We start from the raw sequence: 25,572 nt of genomic DNA, 5'->3' as shown, positions 1-25,572 counted from the left end.
ATAGGATTAAAAAAACATACATAGTAAAAGAGATTTCCCAATTAAACCTAATATTACAAATCTGTAATTTAATGATCAGAAGCAATAACAATTCCATAAGTTTTATGCATATGTAAACTGAGTGATCTGAGCACCTAGGTAGAGTACAGGAAGACCTGAGTTCAAATGTGGCCTCAGATACTTACTAGGTGAGTGACCCTGGCAAGTCACTTAATTCTGTTTTCCTCAGTTTCCTCATCTATAAAATGATCTGGAGAAGGAAATGGCAAATCACTCTAGAATCTTTTTCAAAAAAAAAAACCCCAAACAAACCCAAAGAGTCAGATAAGAGTCAGATAAGACTGAATCTTAATCTCACTAAATGTTTGCCTGTTCAAATTTGTCTTATTACCTAAAATTACTGAATAAAGCCACTATTATGGAATTAGGTCCAGGCTAGGAGCCTCCTATATTTCTCTATGTCTGTATGTGTCACCTCAACCTTGGGAACATGTCTGGTATTGAATCCTCTAGTAGAACAAGTCTCAGCTGAACTAGACCAAGTTCAAGTCAAGAGATACACTACCCAAGTGATACACTACCAGAAATCCTCTACCACATTTTCCTTTGCCTTGAGTCCCTAATTAAAACACAAATCTACTCTCCAAAGGGAACTCTATCAGCTGTAGCAGAAATCCCAAACAATATAGAATGAATTTCTGGGGCATCCTGGGGACACTAGGATTGATGGGGGTGGGGAGTGAAAGGGGAGAGACTACAAAAAGTGATTATGACTCCTTGATACCATCTTGGGAATGTTAATTTCTCTATATCTCCTTGCGTCCTTCATGACAGCCTATGCAAGCAAACCTTTCACAAGTATTCTATATTATATCAGAACCTAGAAATCCCTTGGACCAAGTACCAAAAACACTATATGTCACATAGACTCAGCTATGTAAGGTCCATGGGTACAAAAGGTAGAAAAATTTAGAAATAAAGTTGGAAGCAAATTAAGAAATAGCCCAGAAGGGAGCAGAGCCAAGATGGCAGAGTACAAGCAGGGACCTGCCTGAGCTCTCCCCCCAAACCCCTCAAAATACCTGTAAAAATGACTCTAAACAAATTCTAGAGCAGCAGAAGCCACAAAATGACAGAGTGATTCAGATTTTCAACCAAAGAAAATAGGGAAGGCGGACAGAAAGGGTTCATTGCCCCTGGGTTAGAGCACAGCAAAGCCCAGCATGGACCTCACAGCACAGATAGGATTGGAGGACACCTCAGGGCACTGAATCACTGGCAGCTATAGCAGTTCCAAACTTCTCAATCTACAAACACCAAAGACAGTTTCAAAGGTCAGTGGGGAAACTCTTTCAGCTGGGTGAGAGAGGAATGTGGTCTATCCCCAGCCCCAGGACCAGGGCAACAGTAGTCAATGCCTCAGGGCCAGCTGCTTCTGGAGCTCTGTCTACAGGCAGTGGGGGAATTGAGTGGCTGATCTGGGTGGCAGTCCTGGAGGAGGAGGAGTGTGGGCATGGCAGAGCTGGTGGCAGCTGTGGAGAGGGAATCCTAATCACAGTTCCAGGGCAGAAAACGGCACTTGTGGTTGCTCGCAGACAAGAGTGAAGGCCAGGAGAGAAGTAAACACCTCTCCTTTCATCATACTACTTTGAAGGAACTGAGAATTTGTAGTCCCTAGACATATCTCTGAAAACAGCTGGACAAAACCCCTGAAACTTGGAGCAGTATACCCTCCACTTGACAAAGAGCTCAAAAGTCAAGTATATGTGTGTATGTATGTGTATATAATTGTAGGTATGTATATATGCACATATATGTGTGTATACATACATATATACATATATATGTGTAGATAGATACAGACAGACAGCACAAGGTGAGATGAATATGAAGGGAGGATACCAAAGAAGACAGTACTAAGTATTGAGAGGAATGTTCTGGGAGAAAGAGAAAGGAAGAGGTAGAATGTAGTAAATTATCTCACATTAAAAAAGGCAAGAAAGAGCTTTTACAACAGAGGGGAAGAGGAGGGAGGTGAGAGAGAATAAGTAAGCCTTACTCTCATCAGATTTGGCCTAAGGAGGGAATAACACATTCAATTGGGCATGGAAATCTATTTTACACTGCAGGAAGGCAGGGAGGAAGGAGATAAGAGAGGGATGGTAGATTGGGGTAAGGGGTAATTTGAAGCAAACACTATTGTGGGGGGAAAGGGCAAGGGAGAGAATGGAATAAATGGGGGGCAGGACAGGACAGAGGGAAATGTGGTTAGTCTTTTGCAACATGTCCATTATGGGAGTGTTTTGCATGGCTATACAAGTATGACCTATATGGAATTGCTTTCTTTCTCAATGAGGGTGGGTGGGGAAGGAGGAAGGGAGAGAATGTGGAATATAAAGCTTTAAAAATGAATGCTAAAAATTGTTTTTGGATGTAACTGGGAAATGAGCTGTACTGGCAATGGGGTTTAGAAATCTATCTTGCCCTACAGGAAAGTAGAAGGGAGGGAGATGGGAGAAAGGATGGGGGTGAGAGAAGGGAGGGCAGATTGGGGAAAGGCGTGGTTGGGGTGCACACTGTCCTGGGGTGGGGGGGAGGGGAGAGCTGGGGAGAAAATTGGGATTTCAAATCTTGTGGAAGTAAATGTTGAAAACTGAAAATAAATAAATTATATGAGCAAAAAAAGATGTAGCCCAGAGTCATGGAGAAACAAATTGGGAAAATAAACTTCCCATTGATCTAGCAATTTTGCAAAATGAAAAACAAGCTTTTGGAATCATTCTGTTGTCCTTACACTCCTATTAATGTGTCATAAAATGCATAACTATCTATGTATGCATATGCACACATAAAACACCTATAGAGTAAAAAAGACAAAATCCCTCATATAATTGTGTATCTATTGTTTTCTTTTTTTTTTCCTCTAAACCCTCTAATTCCTTTTATTTTTTCTTCCTTTATCATTTTCTCCCTGCTATTTGCCTGATTGTGTTCCTAGGGTTTTCAAGTGTTCAGTCACTCACCAGCATCCAAAACTGTCTTTCACCAGCTGAATTTTAAGGCATACAGGTCCTTTACACTTTATTAATATCAAAGTATAATGTTCTGTCCTTTTCCCTGCCTGGCCATTTCTAATGACAGGTAATCCTCCCAGTGCAATGAGAACAGGTATAACTGACTGTTACCAGGTTATACCTTTTGAGTTGTTTGAGTAGTAAAAATTGCAAAAAAGTAAACAGATATTATTATCTTGTACCCTGCATGGCTTTTGCAATAATCCTCTCTCTGCTCCTAATTTTCTTACCCCACCATCCTAAGTCCACAATACAGGGAAGGAAAACCAGAGGGAGATAAAGAGCAAAAGCCACAGTAGCGGTAGGTTTCCACAAGAAAAGAATAAGGCCATACAATACAAGTTGCTCTATTGAAACAGACCAATTCAAATGTGCCTTATGTCTCTCATGTGCTCCACCCACCAAAAAGGTTATTTAATATATTCATTCTTCCGAATGTTGCTGTGTTTTCTTCCTTCCTTACTGAAAATACCCTAGTTCAGGCTTTTATTAAGTCATGATTAGACTACCACAATCATCTGCTAAGGGTTCTACCTACCTCCATTGAATCCAACTTCCACTCTGTTGCTTATTTAGCTTTCTATCCAAAGTACAATTTCCATGACGTTGTTCTGCTCAAAAAGCTTCAGTGGCTCTCCAAGATCTATAGCTTCTTAATTTAGCACTTAAGGTTCAGAATTAGCCCTAACCTGCTTTACCTTTAAGTACTTTAAGTACTCCTATTCTCCAATCCAAAACTGGTGCTTTATTCAGTTTCTAACATGCTTTTCTCATGGCCACATGACTGCTTTGTTCTTTCAAATATTCCCTGAAGAAGAGTAAACCTTCTACTACCCTCTAGAGTTCCTCCAAAAATAAAGTCAAGTCATACCTCCTTCCATGAAGCTTTTAGCTTTCATTAACCATTCTAGCCCAGAAAGACGTCACTCTCCTTTGAAACTCCTAACGTTTAATCACATACTGCTTTGTAGTTTAACTTTTCTTAAGATTTAGAGCTGGCAGGGACCTTACATACCATCTTGTCCAATCTCCACATTTTACAGGTGAACAAAGGTAGGAAAGCTAGTGATTTGCTCAAGTTCTCACACCCATAGAAATGGGAGGTAGAGCAGAACCACTGAGCCTGAATTCAGTGCTATTTCTATGGCAACTCAGTAAACATGCCTTATCTTCCAGGAAGAATCCAGGTCCTTGAGGATAAAGACTGGAACAAAGACACCACATTACATTGTGCTTCATATGATGACTCTCATCCTGTTATCTGCATAATAGGGGCTCGAATTTTGTATTTGTCAAACAGATTCCGTTTGCTCGTGAGTCTAATGGAGCAAGATTTGGCACCAGAGAGAGTAGATGTAAACATCTGTGAGATTCAACTATCTTCTATCTAAACTAAAACAGAGCTAAATTAGACAAAGTCTCTTAAAAAGTATGGCCACCCCTCTGCCATATTATTGGACATAGGCCACTTCTCATTTGGGAGGGGCACAGTTCAGTCCTATGATGGCACTATAGACACAGCTCATTCCATCACTGCCAAACATTCATACCAGCTAAACATACCTTAGCCAAGTAAGAGGCACCAGTCATATTTCCAATTGAGTAGGGTTCTCCTTTCCTCTGCATCATATAATAGATAGTTATCCAGAAGAAAAAAATGACACAGGGAAGTATGATGACAGATTGGAAACATGGAGAAAGTATATTTAAATCTTAGTGGAGATTTATAAACACTGCCCTGGGAAGTATGCAGGGGAAATGTGAAATAAAAATTGAAATCAAATTTCTAGACCTTTAGAAAACAAAAGATTCTTCTCAATGGACCATATGGATTCTATACCTCCAATTACTAGGAAACAGAATGAATTCCTAAGAGTCACCAAAACATTTAAAATGTCAGTGACACAATTCTGACTCATTCACTAAAATTAGCTGTAAACTCATGTGTTCTACTGCATTTGAAGAGGGATTATCATGTCATTATGCTTAATTTCTAGGAAAATAAGTATAAGAGACTCATCACACATCCAAATATAGTATTTAATGGAAGATAAAAGACTCCTTAGGGATTATCTAATTCAAATCCTTCATTTTATAGGTGAGAAAGCTGATGGGGCAAAAGTGCACAGGGTCACAGACTTTTAGAGCTGGGAGGAACCTGAGAAATCAATTAGTACACATCCTTCTCCTTTTAAAGATAAAAAATAAGGCTAAAAAAAGCCAGGTGACTTTCCAAGAGCACACAGGTAGATGGCAGGTAGAATTATCAGCAGATGAACCGTAAGAGAAAAACATCTCCACTCCTCTACTCTCTTGAGCGTCAGTCCTACAAAACTGCCTATTGAACATTTTGAAACAGATACCTCAAACACATATTCAAGAAAGAATTCATTGTCTTTTCCCAAAATCTACTCCTCTTCTCAATGAACTTCCCCCTTTCACTGAAGTTACCACCCAAGTTCTCAATCACAGAGTCAATTCTCATCACCTCGCTTTTCCCCCTCACCCCAATGTCCAATCAATGGACAAATTGTGTCTTTGCTACCTCCACATCTCTTGAATGTGTCCTATTCTCTTCACTCATAGAGCTCACACCATAATTCAGGACATTACTTATAACCTGGAGTGTTTCAATAGCTTCCTAATGGAATTCCCTTTCTTCATTCTTTCCCCTCTCTAATCAGTCCCCCAAACAGCTGCTAAATTGATAATTCCTGACCATACCATTCTTCTACTCAGTGAACTCTAGAAGCTTCTAATTATGTCTAGAATTAGATTATATCTTTTTTTGGCGTTCAAATACTACCCCATCTAAACAGCCTTTTTAGACATTACTCCCCTTCACCCACTTGTGATGCAAGGAAATGGTTTTCTCGCTGTTCCACACATGGAACATTACTTGTCCTGTCTTTGCACAGTGTCACTCTATGCCTACAATGCACTAGTCTCTCAGCTCCACCTTGAAGAATTCCTAGTTTCTGTCCAAGTTCAACTCACAAATCACCTACTATAGGATTTGTTTCCTGGTCAATTAGTCAAGTCAAAAGCATTTATTAAGAGCTTGTTACCCACCACACACCATGATAAGTACTGAGAATACAAATAAAAGCAGAAAGAAAGATAGTCCCTGCCTTCAAGGGGCATTCATTCTAATGTGGAAAGACTACACATAAATGGAAGCTAAAAATGGTGGGAGGAATGAAGCACTTGGTACTGAGCAAGGTACAAAAAGTTCAAAGTACAGTAAGGAGAGGAATGAAACATGGTTGACCTAGGCACCCTCCTTAAATGGAGGTTCTGAGAGGAGCCAATGGATTAGAAGTAGAAGCCACAGGAGTAGATGATACTTCCAATGTGTGAATTCCTGGGATGGAGTGAGTTTTCAGGACTAAGAGAATTCTGGGGCATGAGAGAGGAAATTCAGAGTGCAGCATAGAGAAGAATGAGTCACCCTAGAGTCAAAAGAACCACAAAAATATCATGCAAACTTCAAAAAGTCAATAGCATAATTCTGATTTGTGGAATAATATGGGATTTAAATTCTATATTCTATCTGACTCAATTGACAGCCTGGAGAGGAATGAATCCTGGTCCTCCAAGTTACCAGTGACACTCTTCCAAAATCACCTTGTATATTTTTTTCTACAAGCTTGTACATCTTAGATGTTATCTCCCCCATGGGAGATAACAGTACATAGTACATACTTCTTGAATGAAGGGACGATTTTTTTTTTTCATTTTTACCACTGTATTCTCTGCACCAAGTAGCAAGGTGGCACAGTAGAGGCAGCTAGGTAGCACAGTGGATAGAGCACTGGGTTTGAAGTCAGGAAATTTAGCCTCAGTACTAACTGTGTGACCCTGGGTAAGTCACAACCCTGTTTGCCTTAGTTTTCTCATCTGTAAAATGAGCTGGAAAAGGAAATGGCAAACCACTCCAGTATCTTTGCCAAAGAAACCTCAAACGGGGTCATGAAGAGCTTAACATAACTAAAAAATGACTGAACAGAAACAACAACCATTCTCTGTACCTAGCACAGTGCCTCGTAATTAATAAATGCTTGTTGATAAGTTTCAGGTAAGATAGCAGACCTGTGTTTCAAAACCAAGTCCTCTTTCCTTACTTCCAGTTCTCTTTGCACAACACCATTATGTCTTTCAGATTTAAACCATAGATATCCTAAGTAGAAACATGATTCATTTTTTTATCTTCTCACTTCCACACCACCACCCATCATACAATATAGCATAAAAATCAAAAAAAAATTTATTCTAATTTTATTAGCATTTTAGGAATGAACTCAACATGTACATTCATCCATTCACTCAAAAGATATTCATTAAAAGTCAATTATAAGAGGGTCTTGTGCTAGGCACATGTGTTTTAACAAGTTGCCTTTGTTTACAGTAACTAGAAGTCAGTCCTCTGGCCACATTCCTGTACATGCAGAGAAGTTCATCTCTAACATCAGTGTTTCCAGTGAAATCCACTTAAGTAACTGTCACCATAAAGGAAAAATAAATGTTTCAGGACATTAGCTCATGAAAGCACCTAATTACAGGAGCTAGCCAAGATTTCATGGCCTCCTGAAAAGGTTTCTTTCTTAAGTAGCTTCTCCACTCCCAGCTTCTTTTTGGATGTAGAGATTCTAGAATCCCTGGCAGAACTTAATTTACTATCCCTGCCTTTGGGTCACAAACTTAAAACCTCATTAACTGGGATGCCACTAATTCAGAAATTGTGATAATTTGGACAGGGCTGAAAATTGATTTTTGCCATTATTAAACAAAACCTTTTTATCATGGATCCTGCAAATTATTGCAAACAATAGGCATGGAGAACTTAGGAAGTCATCATTTATATCTAACTGATATTCTAATACAAATCATTTTCATAATTTCACAGCAAGTCTCCTAAGACTAGTTCCAGATTTTGCATGCATTTGAAAGTAATAAATCTGTGGGTCATAAAAAATATTCCTTAAATCATATTTGCACTAAGGCCAAAAAGTACTTTGTTGTAATTGGTATGAATTAGAAAGGAGTTTTTTTCCCTGACGTTCTACAAGGCAACGACAACTAGACATCAGCATCTTTAGAAAACAAACAAATTTCTTCTTTACTGCTTTATCCCCACAAATACAAAATCGACCCATCCTGACCCCCTCCCATATCCCCAAACCTTAAAGCTTTGACTTTATTGATTTCATGAAAAACAAAAGAACTGACTTTCTCAAGGCAAAAGTCTGATATGGCCTAAAGAGCATAGATCTCATTCTAGAATTTTCTAGTATTTTTTGGGGGGTGACGGTAAGGTGTGAGGAAAGAGTTAGTGAACACGTACTTTAGCCTACATACATAGGGAACTCCCAATGAAGGAAATTCTTTCCTTAATGACAATCTGAAAATCACCTCTCTCAGAGAGTGTCCAGGGGCACTAAGAGGCAATCTGTCCATGATCACTCATCATATTTAAATAAATTTAAATTAAATTTTTAAAAAAATTAAATGAATTCAAGTCTTCCAGACTTAAGACAAACTTCCTGAGGGCAAAGACTGCCTCATTTTTGTCTTCATATTCCCAACACCTACCATGGAACTTAGCATAGAGTAGATGCAAAATAAATGCCTGCTGCTCATCTGATTTATTCTTGATTTCACCAATGGCCAAAAGATCTGTCAATGATTATTTATTGATGTGAAAACACAAATAAGCCTGTCAATACCTTTCCAGAAACAAAACTATAAGCAGCAGGTTTAACTAAAAAAAATTATGACCTGTCAAAAGCATTCTGCTACTAGCATAATTTAAAGTCATTATACAAATGATTTAAAATTTCATATTTTCACTAATATTTGTCAAGCTATAACATTAAAGAGTAGTTAGACGATCTTGAAAAACATTTGGAAAAAAACAGATTAACATCAGAAGAACAAAGACCAGAAAACACGTACAAATACATTGAAGGTACTGCAAAAGGTCCTAGGGATACAATAATGAAAAAAGAGTGAAAGGCATTACTTTATGATCCATAAATGTCAGGGTCCTCCTCCTACTGTCAAGAACTCACTTCCTAAAATTAAGCCATGGTCCATTAGTAGCACACAAAACCAATAATGCTACATTGTATTTTGGAAAGCCTTAAATTGAAGCATAAAGTCTACCTGAAAATTCAAGTTACTGTACATATTTTCAGCATGATATCCAGGAAAAGGAAATGCTTTTATACTTTCCCCCCTCCCCCAAATACATCAGGACATGCCATCTCCTTTGACTGCTTTAATACACATAACCACATAAAAATTTCATGGAAAGTACAACTTAAATGCTATTTTACCTAGCTACCTTCTTGTCTCTAAAGGCTGTTTACTACTGGGATTCAACTTATTCTGGGAACTCTACCTCACTTAAAACATAAATTTCCATTAGCTGGCAGGGATTCCCATACTGGTTCACCTCTTCTTCACCTTCTATATGGAGGCTCTAGTTTCCTTAACCAGATGTGTCCTGCTGAGAACTCTGTGCTGTGCAAAGGCTGCCCATCCTCCAAAGGGGTAAAGAAAACACTGGTCCAGTGATCATGATCCTAGATTTGGAGTCACAGGACTTTGGTTCGGATGTCAGCTATGCTACCTATTCATTATTTGCATGACTTTAGTTAAGTCATTCAACCTCTCTCATGTTTAATCAATAAAATTAGGAAGTTAAAAAAATAAGATCTAGGGTTTTTATTCAACCATTTTAGTTGCATCTGTCTCTGGCTCCATTCGGGGTTTTCTTGGGAATGATACTTTGAGTGATTTGCCATTTCTTTCTCTAGCTCATTTTACAGATGAGGAAACTGAGATAAACAGAATTAAGTGATTTGACCAGGGTCGATTTGAATGCAGGTATTCCTGACTTCAGAACCAGAACTCTTTCTACTGCACCATCTAGCAGCCCTCTGAAGTTTTTGAGTACAAAGATTTAAAATTACTTAGCTCAACAAGACATAACTATTGTGATATATGGGAAATAATCAAATCCATAGATTGTACCTTGTTTCTGGAACAGACATGACGAAGGACTTTCCTTGCCATCTGTTTTAGCCTTCCTCAAACCAAAACTCCATTCTTGGCCACCACTCCCCTTTACGTGTTGGTTCTCCATGTTAAAATGTAAACACTTTAAAGAACTAGAAATAACGTAGGTGTCTGTTGATTAAAAACAGCTAAACAAGTTGAGGCACATACATGAATGTAATGGAATATGTTGTACTTTTGAAAATGAGAGTGATGAATATGAGAAGCATGGGAAGACAGAAAAGATGATGCAAAATGAAGTAAGCAGAACCAAGGGAACAATATGTAGAGGGACCGCAAAAATATAAGTGGAAAGAAAGTGAAAGCAATTTTAATGACGAAATAGCCTCAAATCAGACATAAGAGAAAGCACCTCTCTCCCCTTCCTCGAAGAGCTGGCGAATAGGGGACTATGAATGCGTAACACTACATGTAGTATTAGACTTTTTAAAGTGTTGGTTAGTTTTGCTCAACTGTGGGCTTTCTCATAGGTACTTAGTTACTAAAATGAAATAATGTAGGCAAAACACTTTGTAAATGTTAAAGCACTATATAATTACCAATTATTATTATTGATATAACCAAGCAATACTCCAATAACAGAAATTAGGCTCTTTGGGATATTGGTGAAATATTCTACCTCATCAGACTCTGAGAAGATGAAGCCTACGTTCTATGTTACCATGTTAAAAATGCAGAGGACAGGAGCTCCCAGGGCTTGCTGAGGCTGCGGGAACTGAGTTGGGAATGACCCCTTTTGAAGATTAAAATTGATAAAGTCTTGTAATATGGAGATTTATAGCTCTTCTCTGGCAGGTCTAGTCCTAGTCAAGCGTTATCTTTAGAACTTTCCTGACCAAGTGAAAAGCTGAAATCAATTTTTAAAGACCTCACTTTCTAAATTATTTTCAACATCTGTCCTGTTACTTCAATAGCATAATATGCAAACTTGAAAAATTAAAATTTGAATCAAGAACACATTTCAGTGACTATACAACAGTACAAGGAAATTCCTTAAGACTCAATCTATTGAAATATAATAAATTAAGCAAAAGAGAAATCACATTCTCATACATTATCCCAACCTCTTTAGTGTAATAGAAGAGAAAGAATGCTAAACTTGGAGTCAAAAAACGAGTTAAAGTTCCATTTCAGCCCATTACTAACTGATGTTGGACAGGCCACTTGAGGTGTCTCAGTTTCCTCATCTACTAAAATGATAAGACTGGACAAGATGATACCCAAGATTTTTTCCAGTCCTAACATTCTGGGGAAAAAATGGTCGTAGCTTCACCACCAGACCCACGGAAAACATGTTACCAAAGAGCGCAAAATCCAAGTCTTTCCTTGTGGGATGTTGTTACATGGGCTGGCAATAACCTTCTCATCTCAGTCAAGCCAACAAAAACCTAACAAAAACTATCAGCCAGGGAGACGTTCCCCAAAATGCTTGAGCAACAGTGAATGTGGTGGTTTGATTTGTTGTCTTAAAGGAACAGTTCTATGCTAAGATACAAATTAAAATAGATCTTGATCACTCCCAGCATTATGATATTCAGGAGCAATACTCATAATTAAAATTTGTATAATACTTCTAAAATTCACAAAGTGCTTTACACATACTATCTCACTTGGTCCTCACAACAAACCTACGAAGAAATTAATAACAATAATCTTCATTTTGTTTTTCAGATGAGGAAACTGACGTTAAATGGCTTGCTCAGGGTCACTCAGATAATAAGTATGTTAGGCAGAATGCAAACACTGGTTTTCCTTGCTGAACTGTGGGTGCCCTGGGCCTCCTGTAATCTAAGCATCGCCAGGAAATCATCCGCCAGTCCCTTAAAACTCTTCTTTTAAACAAAGGATTCACTTCAGTTCATTGAAAGACATTTCCTTTTGGAGAATTCATTTCCAACTTTATAGCATGAGTTAATTTTCTTTACACACACATAACCTTGCAGGAATTTATGTGTTTCATAATTTGAGAAATACTTATTCTACCAAGTGGTGCTTAAAAAAACAACAAATTAAAAAATCTAAAAAAGGCTAGAAAGTGCCTATGGACTTAATAATTTTAATTCCCTTTATGGTTTCTGGGCTATTTTAAACATAGATTATTAAAAAAATAAGTAGAGGACCAGAATATTTTATAATCTCACATGTAAACAAGAAAATAAATATTTTCTTTTCCCCTGTCTTTATAATCAATTGCTAAATTTTGGAATCTATCATCTCAGTGCCCATGAAATATTTTATATATGACATTTAGAGCCTAAAAAAAAATTCCACATTCGGTGGGGGGTGGAGCTCATTTACATTTGTCGGTGGGAATTTTATTCTCTTTGACAGAATGCTGTAACTATTTTTAAATGACTTTTTTTATTGGTTGACAAATGAAAAAATATCTACAAAGAGATTCTGCCCATCTCACACAAATATTTTTCAGCATTTATAGCAAATCATTTAATTGCATCACAATCTAGAAGCCTAGTGGAGTGTACAGATTACCTGCAGCATCTAGCATTCAAACAACTGTGAAATCGGGGTCCTGCGTACCCTGAATTCTCTGCCCAAGCACATATACAAACAATGCATAAAACCACCCCCAAAGTGCAAATGAAAACCCAGGCCATTCATTTTTAAATCCATTGAGCCCTAGGTTGCTGGAGATGGTTGTCAATAGTAAAAAATTGTCTCTTTCAAATGTGCCTGGTGGACAGCAGCTTGATGATTGGCAGCAGCAATAGAAGACAAAGGAGAAAGCCTTCAGTCTGCAGCTGATGCACAGGAAGGACATGGGGAGCTGAGTTTAAAATAGAGAAAACATTACCAAGCTAATGGCATGGGCAATCATTTGACCAGCATGCATCTCTGATAGCAGCAGGGCATCCATTTTCTGTTAAGTGTTAGAGTACCTTTGTGCTTTCCCTGACCACGGCAGGGGTAAAACAACCAAGTGCGTGAGACCCACTGACTGGTCATAAATTACTATACTGGATACTTTTTGTTTTCTTTCAGCAAGGACTTTACTGTGTATTTCTGCCATCATTACCAATTAAAGTGGGGACCACCTTGGCAAGCTGTATCTAACTATATATCAGTCCCTCCTCGCCAATTGCTTTCGCGAGTATCACAGGGTCAAGAGGCTCCTTTGACCTCTATCATCTAAGTCTCTCTGACCACTCACTATTTGAAGCAATCTCGGATGAACAGATGGACACTTTCTGCAGACACTATAAAGCTTAGAATATAAAGGTAAATGAGATGGTGTTTCAGGCTTCAAACTGGTTTATGAGCATAAAATATTGTTAGTGAGTTCAAGAAAATTCCTGATTTCAGAGTACACAAGCTGACTATGAAATGAACAGAAAAATATGCCTCTTTTTTACTATTTTTTATCTAAGGGTTTAGCAGAATATTATGAATCAACAATAAAGCTTATTTAGTTGTATTTCTTAATTACATAACTAAAGTGTGTGAGTATCTGCATACGTCTCTTTTAGCCATAATATTATCTCATATATTATGCTTTGACATGATTTGCAGAATAATTAATTAAGAAAATTGTGCTATGTGCAAAAACCTAGGAAAAAGAAAACAAAATGTGAAAATTAAATGTTCATTCATCATGAACTGAAAAGCCTTGCAACAGACATTCTATGATTTGAATTCTTTGTCTTTCACCTGTGTGAAGGTCCTTCCAAGGCCTGAACAGAGGATTTGAAAAGGAAAGAATGTGTACTTTTTTAAAAAGGAAACCAAGAGAAATGGCAAATTTTCAAGCTTCTAATGACCTTCCACTTAATGGAAAATATATATTTTTCATTGAAACATCTATCTCAGATCTAGGTAATAGGTTGGACAACGAACAGAATGTACTTCTCTTTAGAAAATCACTGTCACCAAATTTATCTGGAAATGTGGCATAAATGTTGTCCTGTTAAAATATAATTATGCCTTTTGAGTTCATGTTTTAAAAACAACAAGGAAAAGCATAAATGTGTGCTTATAGTTTTTTATAATCCATATTTTTCAGTGAAAGTAAATGAAATACAGATTTGAAGTAGTTCTAATCACGATTTCTGAAAGATTTCAAAAATGTGTGTTCTTTTTGGTATACTTGTTAACTCCAAAGGGCAGACAAAAAGCACCTATAATGGGGTAACATGGAACAGTGCATAGAAGAGCACTGGACTGAGGAGTCATACTTGAGTTCATACGTGACTTCGGAAAAGCCATGAGCCCACTCTGGACCTCAATCTATTTACAGAATGCAAAGAATTATATTTCTACTGTCTACCTTCTGGGATATTATAGAGATCTACATGGAACATACTTTGTCGTCAAATATAAAGGATTATTTAAATGTAAGTTATTATGATGAAATTTCCAAGCAACTCATCACCAGTCAAAGTTCTTAGAATAAATATAAATGTCTATAAGAAGGAAACAATGGATATAAATTAGATTTTTTTTGGGGGGGGGGGAGCTGCCACGAAAACATATTCAAAAGATTACAAAGGTAGTTTAAAGAGAAAGACATGGAAATTGAAGAAAGGGAGGAAAAGGAAGACAAATACTCTCACTTGAATGAAAAAGGGACTTAAAGGTAGGAGACAAAAGACAGCATCAAATAGTCACTTCTCAAAATAGAAGGAAGTACTAATTTGAGTTTAATGGGAAAGTATTGCCCTGGTTAAGTTTATTTTCCTTTTCCTTCCTTCCTTCTTTCCTTCCTTCCTTTTTCTTTCCTTCTTCCTTCCTTTTCATCCTTTCCTTATACAGTTAAATTTGTAGAGGATATAAAGTTCCACCAGGTATCCCATATCAAATTCATAGGGCCAAATTTCTGGTAGAGTCTTTAGAAGTGGGTAGAAAAATGAGCAGATGAGTCCCAAGACACAGAAAACTAATTCAAACTTTACCTATGAAATGTTCCACTCCAGATTGACATTTATGAATTGAAAAGAAATCTGTTCTCAAATGATGTTGAAAACTAAAATCCAAAAATTCAAGACTAACATGATTGGGATACTTAAATACTATCATTTTAATGTGGGTACTCTCTCCAACGGCTCAGAAAATAGACCAACCACAACAAGAACATAACGTTCTTGACCATGCTTTCCCCCAAATTCCATCCCATATACTGCAGGCCTTCCTCTGGCTCTTTAAATATAATGGTTATGCCAGTGTACCTCTTGAGATTTCCATTTCCTTGACCTAATTCTCACCACCTCTTTTTGTAGTCATATGCAACCTTCATAAAATCTGTCATTTCTCATACACAAGTCATCATATGCTGATGTCAGTTTCACAGATTCAAAGCTGGAAAAGAATTTAGAAGTTGTCAATTCTAACTCACTTATTTTATACACGAAAAAACTGAGGCCCAGAGAATCTGGGTGACTTGCTCATGGTCACACAGGTATTAGTGGTAGAATAAGGATTGCTAAAATCAGTAATTTTCAAAAACTTCTTTCAGCATTTTTTTTACTTACAACATCTTGTAAAACAAAACCTACAATTCTCTAAGATCACATAGCCTCTAGCATGGATTTCCTCTTCAGGCTGGTACTGCAGTTCTTCCTAATTTCATTGACTGACTTGTCATTTCAACTTCCTCATATGGCAAAATTGGAAATGAGGTGTTAAAGAATCTTTCCATAAATACTGGGGTCATCTGACATTATGATTCTTCTGTGATCATTGTGTTCTATGGATCTCAGCCATAGAATATCACCAGGAAAATATCAGTATAGCTGCTTATGCAACAATAAGCAACTTGGGAAAACAATGTAAAATTTCCTTGATTTAAGCCAATCTCTTCCTATATAATTCTGTGCACAGCTCAGGATCCATTTATTGCACCTGTCTAAGATATAGATGTGGATAAGAATATGTATATGTGCATATATATTATGTACAAATATAAACTTAATAGTCTCTCCCTCCAGCTACATATCAGTATTTGGTTAAGGTTAGTCCTTCATTTGGAAGAAGACCATGACATCAGAGAAATGATGGCATGACTTGCACTTGACTTTGTTTTGGTGAGGAATGGCTGTGCAAGGTCACCAGCCTCACTTCCCCTCCTGGGCCATGTGGATCCAGTGAGCGGATATTCATCAAGATGACTGAAGAAGTCCCAGGATGATAGGAGAAAGGTAAGGAAGTGTGATATACTAAAAAGAAAAATCACACACTCTAGAGGCAGAGAATGTGAGTTCAAATTCTGACTGAGGGAAGGAATAAACATTAACCAAGCACTTATGTGCCAGCATTATTTTTCTCAACATATTATGGGCAGCTAAGTGGCACAGTGGATAAAGCACTGAGGCTGGAATTGAACTCAGAAAGATAAGCTTGACTCTGGGCTCAGAGCTTTATCCACTGTGCCAACTAGGTGCCTCTTTAAGTATCCTACATTATGTGATATGCATATGATCAAAAGACCAGTGGTACCCTCAGATACTTACTAGCTATGTGACCCTTGCAAGTCACCTGCTTGCCTCAGTTTCTTCATTTGTAAAATTGTTTGGAGAAAAAAATGTCAAATCACTCCAGTATCTTTGCCAAGAAAACTCTAAATGGTGTCATGAGGAATTGGACTATACTGCACAAGAAGAAAAGAGAACTCTTCTAAGGAAGGAAACACCATAGTCACACATAGGTAAATGGAAAACACATAAAATACAGATATAAAAATCTTGAGGGGTTAGCTGCTTCAAAGAATAAAATATTCCTTGGTATATCATAGGATATTAGATATCAAATAGATATTAGACCTAGAGCTGGAAGAGTCATCAGAAATTATCTCATTTCATATGGTAATTTTACAGATAAACAAACTTAGGTCAGGGAGCTTGTGCAAATTTGCATAGCTAGCAAGCCTCAGAGGCAGGATTTGAACTGTGTCTCTGTGACTCCATAATCTCTTTTTATTTTTTATTAATTTATTTAACTTTTCACATTCATTTTCACAAAATTTTGGGTTCCAAATTTTCTCCCCATTTGTTCTCTCCCCACACCCCAAAACACTGAGCATTCTAATTGCCCCTAGCACCACTCTGCCCTCTCTTCTACCATCCCTCCCTTCCCTTGTATTTATTTATTCCTTCTTCTCTTTTTTTTTTGTTGATTACTTTTTGGAAGGTGTGGAGCAAGTAAATTAAGTAAATCCAATGTAAATTAACTGAGCTGCTAATTAACTCTCTCTACTGATAATTATTTAGAGTAAAAATTTCTTCTAAGTAGCTTGACTACCCCTTATGCTAATATAAACAAATATTAGGAATGTGTGTGTATGTATACATATACATGGGTAAGTATATGTGTACATAGTACTAAAATATAGGAACTAAATTTTAACTTTTCAATGCTGAGTATACTGAAGAACAGATATACATTTGACATCCCTTGGTCAATATTTTTATTATAGTTTTTGAAGAATTTACATTTAAAAATAAATGCAAATGCTCTCGGCTAAAAGACACCAAGAGCCAAAATGAGGAACTTAGACATTTATCCTTCTCCAAACTAAGGAGCATTTCAATTGTCTATTGCACAGAATTCACAATAAATTGGCTCAGTTATCATACACAGGAAAAGAAAATTTCATTTGTCATGAAGTGTTCACTGTATTCCATTGTATTGGAAGATATTCCTCAACGAATTATCCATAAGTCACTAGGCATAGTCAAGTCTTTGAATACTTCTGGATATGTGTCAATATTTTAAATCAGTTTTTTTATTACTCTACATTTTTTAAACTTCTGTTATTGACTGGCCTTGTGAAACAATATTCTGGCTTTGACTTACCTTAGGTAAAGATTCAGCATGAGGAATAGGGTAAGACAAGGTTCCAAATTGCGAGGAACTGGAGAATCTGTAATCTGCATTTTTGTGCTTGCGTGTTTCTGAAGCAAGTGCAGCTAAAGGCGCAGGCTTAAAAATCTGTGACTCTTCACAACAATTAAGAATCACCCTTGCTCTCTCTCCTGTTTCATGTCTTTCCAGAGTGCCTAGGAAACAGGGTCAGAAAAGAAAACAGAAGTATGTGAAAAAATTTCTATCCACGCCAGAGTCTGCAGCAGCAAGAAATTATGATGCTTCAACTTAATGTGGTATTCTGATTTCTGACAGTATCAAATACAGGATGGGAAAATGTTTCTGAGTCTTTCAAAGCATCCTCTTACTAAAGCAGAAAAATGGTCTAAAAGCGCCTGCCTTCCTTTACATACGTCTTTACCCACTGAGATCAATGGGACATTCAATACTCTGAAACAATAAAACCTGGCACTTAGTATACAGTATGTGCATAATCAATAACAAACAATAATAGAATATTTTAGTGCTGCCTCCTAGTGTTCGAGTCACAAAACACAATGAGCTTGCTCTTCTAAGAAAATTGTGTTTTATGTCTCACTGGATTCATCAAACTTAAAACCTTTGTTTCCATGTATAAATATCTTCAGTTTAAATGAGGAGCACAAGTAAGGACACAAATGCAACCACAGCTTATCTCTCTTTTTTTCCACTTTCTGCCTATATGATTTAAAGAATTTATGTTACTTTTATTTATCTGAACAGAATCGTCCCAGTTGCTTTGCCTTTGTGACTGGCGAGCAGAGGAGGAAAAAAAATGTAATATTTCCTTTATTCTTTTCCCTGCCCTTCTTTGAGAACAAGTGTTCTCAAATCTGCGGTCCGTGACCTTAAATATATACACATACAAACGTGTGTGTGTAGAGAGAGATATACACATGCACATATATTTATACACACAAACATATCTACACAATCTTTATATCCATTTCAATATAATAGACTTCCGTCATAGTCTCATTTATCCTATTTTGTGCACTTAAAAATGTTATTTTGAAGTTATCCATAGGTTTTACTAGACAACTACAGAGATCCATGACACACAAAAGGTCAAGAACTTATCTTCTAGGGACTACACATGCTTATAAGTAAAGGAGCAAGGGTTTTATTGGAGTTAAAAAAGGAACAAATCTAAAAATGGAATAAATCAACAAATGTCTCTTCTGAGGAAAGTAGCTCATAAACAGTTGTCTTTTTGTAAAACACAATGATATCCACTCAAGGAGATCTCAATAAATATGAATTAATGATGACCATAGTATCCCATCAGCTATGGGTTCATTTGGATTATCCATGCCATGTTAAACATATAATTTATATTCTGCTGAGTAAAGACACCAGCAATAGGAGTTAATCTTGTCCTCAAATAAAAACTAAATTTATTTCAAATTGTTATTTTTATACAAAATGAGATAAATATGGATAGAGAATAAAGCACAATCTATGATCACTGATAGTAAATTATATTTCCTATAAGGATTTCTTTTTGACGGGGCAGAGGTCAGGATCAGAGATTTTATTGGTGTGTGGAACTTCCAATGTGGAAACTCTCTTCATCAATGTAGATGATAATTGCTGTCTACCTTTCAAGTCTCAGGAGGAGGAATGTAGGGTTAAGTGGCTTGTCCTTGTTTTTACAGGAAGCATCTGTCAGAAGCAAGTCTTGAACCTGAGTTTTTATGAGCCGAACCATTTAATAACACTTGTTAAAAATTTCATGAGAGAGAAGGAATAGGCATTTATTAAGTTCCTACTATGTGCTAGGCACTGTACCAGGTGTTTTACAAATATTATCTCACTCTAACCTCACAACAACCCTGGGAGGTAGGTGCTATTATGATGCGCATTTTACAGTTGAGGAAACTGAGGCAGATAGAAGTTAAGTGACTTGCCCAGGATCACACAACTCGGAAGTATCTAAGGTCAGATTTGAATTCAGATTCACAGCACCACTTAGCTGACTCAGCACAGGACTATTTGGCTGCACAGATCCACGTATTTTGTAGCCACCATATACAATGTAATTTCCCCCCCTCTTTACTGCAAACAAATAAACACAAATGCATCAACTTCCATGTGAAAAACACTATTAAAATACTGGCTTAGAATGAGTCTCATAACATCTTCATCTTTTCTCATAGCATTTCCTTCACACCATCATTTATGAAAAAAATTCATATGATCTAGAAAACTTACAAAGAAAAGTTATTCTTCTAAATACTTTTTAAAAAAGGAAATGCAGCATTCTCCTTTATATTAGATGCTAACAAAATAGGTAAACTCTTTTCCTTAAGGATAAAAATCTACAATGGCTAACCAAAGAGGAGACAGCAATAACCTCCATCCCCTAAAGATGACACTTTGAGAAAAAATAAAGATGTGAAGGAAAAAAAAACACCTAATGTGACAGCATAAGGCTATTTTGTTGTTGGGATATGAATTCTATAAGATACTCAACAGGCTTATAGTGGTTCTCCAAAATATACTGTATATGTTATAATAGGATTTCAAGAAAGTACTGATATCTTATTTTAATTACATACAGATCTGCTTTAGATATAGGCCATGATTCTTTCCCAAATCTGACTTGTATAAACTTTAAATGTGACATCTAATCAGTGTTATTTTCCCTGCATATAATTAAAATATATACTGTGTATTTGTACATACATATATATTATATATGTATACAGGTTTCTCATTTTAGTGATAGTCTATATTTTCAGGGTGAAGCATGTGTGCATGTGTATATTTATAGATGAGTATTTCATTTTACATGTTTATTCATTTATATTAAACTTATCTTATAATATTAATCATATCTGTTTACACAATCTGACTTCTATCTGCATCTCCAGATTTATTTCACATTACTCCTTCTCACATATTCCACCCTCAAAGTCAAACGGGTACAGTCATGGTTCCTCTAAAACAGCATTCTATCTCCAGCCTCCTTTTGTGGGAATAGTCTATCTATCCCTCATGCCTAGAATACAGTCCCACTTTACTTCTGCCTCTGTGAATCCCAGTTTTCTTTTAAGACCTTTGTTGTCCCCTCCAGGTGTTAATGGTGTCAGTCTTCAGAAGTAATTTTGCATGTATTTCGCATACATCTTGCATTTGCTTATCTTAGCTCATGTTGTATCTTATGGCAGGGATAGTTTCATATTACCCTTTATATGCCCAGTGCCCAGCACCGATCAAATGTTTGTTAAACTGAATCAAAATGAAGTATAACAGAGGTAGTAATACATTCAGGCTCCACAACTCACTTTTGTGCCATAAGGTGACTCAGTAACAATGAAGCTAAGTAAGCTAGATATTGTCAGTCAGTCATTTTAGTCATATCTGACTCTCTGTGACCCCATTTGGGGGTTTCTTGGCAACGATCCTGAAATGGTTTGCCATTTCCTTCTCTACTCATTATATAGATGAGGAAACTGAGGCAAGGAGGGCCAAGTGACTTGCCCGGGGTCACACAGCTAGCAAGAATCTGAGGCCAAATTTGAACTCAGGAAGATGAATCTCCCTGACTCCAGGTCCGGAACTCTATCCCTTGGGCCACCAGCTGCATATAGTGAATAACTATTAGTATAAAGAAAAAAACCCCATGTATATAGTACATAGTATGTGCCAGGCACTAAGTGCTTTATAATTATTGTCTAATTTGACTGTATCCTCACAACAACCCTGAGAGGTAGGTGCTATAATTATCCTCATTTTACAGTTGAGGAAACTGAGGAAGATGGGGGTTAAATGACTTGCCCACTGTCACACAGCTAACAAATGGCTGAAGTCACATTTGAACTCAGATTTTCCTGTCTCCAGGGACAGTACCCTATCTACTCTGTCACCTAGCTACCACAAAAAACAAGAACATGAATGATTTTATACGCCCTAAGAGATGAGATTTTTTTCTTCTAGAAGCTATAGAAAGATGCCAAAGCTTCTTAAGCATAAACTGAAAGAAAATCTGGGGGAAACAGCTACATTTTAATAAGAAACATTACTTGTGGATTGCTAGAATATAGACCCGTACTATATATCTAGAGACAGAATGGACATCTATGGGCAGAGGGCACAATGCTGGTCCTGGAGTCAGGAAGACTTATCTTCCCAAGTTCAAATATGGCCTCAGACACTAGCTGTGTGATCCTGGGCAAGTCACTTGACATTGCTTGCCTCGCTGTACTCATCTGTAAAATGAGCTGGAGAAAGAAATAGCAAACCACACTAGTATATTTTCCAAAAGGAAAAAATAAAACAAATTAGATCATGACGAGTTAGATACAGCTGAAAAACAACTGAACGAGAAGGGACCTCAAGTCATCTAGTTTTAGATTATTCACTTTAAAGATGAGAAACTGAAACTTAAGGAGTTTGAGTGACTTGCCAGATTATGTGCTGTTTCCACTGTACCTTGCTGGTACAATCAGGAAAATTTCAGCAACAACGACAAAAAAAATTGGAAGATTTATCAGACACTGTTTTGCCACCTGATACAATAACCAATAAACAAATAACAACAACTGAATTAAAAACAGGTGCCCTTCAGTTGTGTATGGCTAAACACATTGCTCCAATGTGATACTGTGGTACTATATGGTACTGTGGGTAGAGTGCCAGACCTGGAGTCAAGAAGACCTGGATTAAAAGAGGTCCTAGCTATGTGACCCTGGGCAAGTCACTTAATCCTCTTTGCCTCAGTTTCCTCATCTGCTTAAAAAAAAACCATGAGTTGGAGAAGACAATGGCAAACAACAGCTGCATCTTTGTAAGAAAAGCCCAAATGGGACCTCGAGGAGCTGGATACAACTTATATGGCTGAATGACAACAAAAAAACAAATTGTGGGATATCAATAAAATGAAATACTACTGTATTGTGAGAAACAACAAATACAAGGAAGTTAGAGAAACATATGAAGACTTGTATGAACTGACACAGTGCAAAGGAGTCACAAGCAAGAGAAGATTCAATAACATGAATGAAATGTTAACAATTAAATGTCAATCTTGGTCCCAAGAAGACAGAGGATGAAATCTATTTCCCTCCCCTATTACAGTGGTGTGTAACTACAGGAGCAAAATATTGCACAGGTTTTCAGTCATGGACACTGTCAGTTGGTTTTTACTTAATTGCACTTTGAAGGGAAATAAAAAAAGGTCCAATGGAGCAGGGGAAGACATTAATTAGGAAATATATATGGAATTAAAAAAGGGCATCTATATAAGCTTTTTTTAAAGGACAAAAGAAATAAAGATTGTAACACAAGGTGTGTCTTGATTAAATTTGTTCAAAATTCTTCAAAAATAGCACCTACATAAAAAAACTGACCAAGCATTAGGACATAAAAACCTCACAATCAAATGCAGAAAAAATAAATACATCCTTTTCACATTATAATACAATAAAAATTGCTTTCAATAATGGACAATGGAAAGAGAGATTAAAAAAATCAATTGGAAATTAAATAACCTAATCCTAAAAAAACAAGTAGGTCAAAGAACAAATCAGAAACAACTGATAATTCCATTAAAGGAAATGACAATGAGACAACATGGCAAAATTTATGGGATGCAGCCAAAGTGGTACTTAGAGGAAATTTTATATCTCTAATTGCTTACATCAGTGAAATAGAGAAAAAGCAAATCAATGATTTGGGCATAGAACTAAGAAAAAAAAACTAGAAACAGAACAAATTTAAAATCCCCAATTAAACACTAGAAATCCTGAAAATCAAAGGACAAATTAATAAAACTGAAAGTTAAGAAAACTATTAAACTAATAAACAAAATTAGAAGCTGGTTTTATGAAAAAACAATGAAATAGATAAACCACTGGTTAATTTGATTTAAAAAAAAGAAAAGAAGAAAACCAAATTACTAGTATAAAAATAAAAGAGATGAATTCACCAATGAAGAGGAAATTAAGACAATTGTTAGAGGCTATTTTGCCCAATTATATGCCAATAAATTTGAGAATCTAAATGAAATAGATGAATATCTACAGAAATACGAATTACCCAGATTAACAGAAGAAATAAAATACTTAACCTAATCTTAGAAAAAGAAATTGAACAAGCCATCAATGAACTTCCAAGGAAAAAATCTCTAGGACCAGACGGATTCACAAGAGAATTCTACCAAAAATTTAAAGAACAATTAATAGCAATACTATATAAACTATTTGGAAAAATGAGCGAAGAAGGAGTTCTGCCAAAATCCTTTTATGACACAAATATGATGCTGATAAATTCCCCTAATGAATATTGATGCAAAAACATTTAAATAAAATACTAGCAAAGAAATCACAGTATTATAACATAAGGATCATAAAATATGGCCAGATGAGATTTATACTAGCAATGCAAGATTGGTTCAATATTAGGAAAACTATCAGCATAGTTGATCAGATCAATGGCAATACCAACAGAAATCATATGATTATCTCAACAGATACAGAAAAGTCTTTGACAAAATATAGCACCTATTCCCACTGAAAACACTAGAGAGTATAGGAATAAATGGAGCTTACCTTAAAATGATAAGTAATATTTATCTAAAATCATGAGTAAGCATTATTTGTTATTATTATTCTGTTATTATGTTAAATCTATTCTATAATAGGTCTATTCTCAAAGATGTATTTTAAATAGGGAAAGGACTTTTTTTTACAAAAATATAGCAGCTCTTTTTGTGGTGGTTAAAAGTTGGAAATCAAAGGGATGCCCATCAATTGGGTAATCGCTAAAAAAACTGTGGTATATGATTGTAATGGTATATTATAGTGCTATGAGAAATGACAAGCAGGATGATTTCAGAAAAACCCGGAAAGACTTTAATGAACTGACTTTATAGTGGAATGAACAGAACCAGGAAAACACTGTACACAGTAATAGCAACATTGTTCAGTGAAGAATTGTGAATGACTTAGCAATTCTCAGCAATACAATACTCCAAGGCAACCCCACAATACTGATAAAGCATACTACCTCCCTCCAGAGGAATAAGTGATACTGATTGAATACAAACTAAAGTGTGCTATTTTTCACTTTCCTTTCTTTTCTCTTTTATTCGTCTTCTTCTGCAAAATAACTAATGGAAATATTTTACATAATTGCATGTGTATAACCTATATCTGATTACTTGCCCTCTCAGGGGTGGGGGGATGAATAGAATTTGGAACTCAAAACTTTAAATATGTTAAAAAAAAGATACCAAAAAAATTCTTTAAAAGTGGTGATAGGTTGAGAGATAAGCCCTGTGACAAATGGTTGTAAACAAAAGTTTCTAAAGGTCCCTGGTCATAGCCAAAACTGTTCAACAACCACAGCATGTGGTAAAGACCCACAGACATGAGTAACTGTTAGGAGGCTTTGTGAACACTGACCATAACAAAGAGGAAAGAATCTGCTGTATGTGATGTGTTCCTTGTTAACTTGTCAAAGGTATCTGTCTACCTTTGTTTCACAAATACCTGACTTGAACAGATAGCCAGTGGTAAGCCAAGATGGTGACCACTGGCAATTATAAAATAACAGAGAT

The 25,572-nt window shown here is 36.5% G+C and overlaps 1 protein-coding gene across 1 annotated transcript in view; it reads right to left on the bottom strand.

The window, feature by feature from the left end:
- LOC140516681 (WD repeat-containing protein 72-like) overlaps nt 1-25,572 on the bottom strand; it is a 96,606-nt gene that overhangs the window by 25,060 nt on the left and 45,974 nt on the right. The window contains 1 exon segment of the mRNA XM_072627668.1: nt 17,961-18,163. Coding sequence (XP_072483769.1) covers nt 17,961-18,163 — 203 coding nt within the window.

This window comes from Notamacropus eugenii, chromosome Y (genome assembly GCF_028372415.1).
Source record: "Notamacropus eugenii isolate mMacEug1 chromosome Y, mMacEug1.pri_v2, whole genome shotgun sequence".
NCBI classification, from domain to species: Eukaryota; Metazoa; Chordata; class Mammalia; order Diprotodontia; family Macropodidae; genus Notamacropus; species Notamacropus eugenii.
Note: the sequence above shows the minus strand (reverse complement) of the source record. Positions and strands in the feature narration are given on the sequence as shown.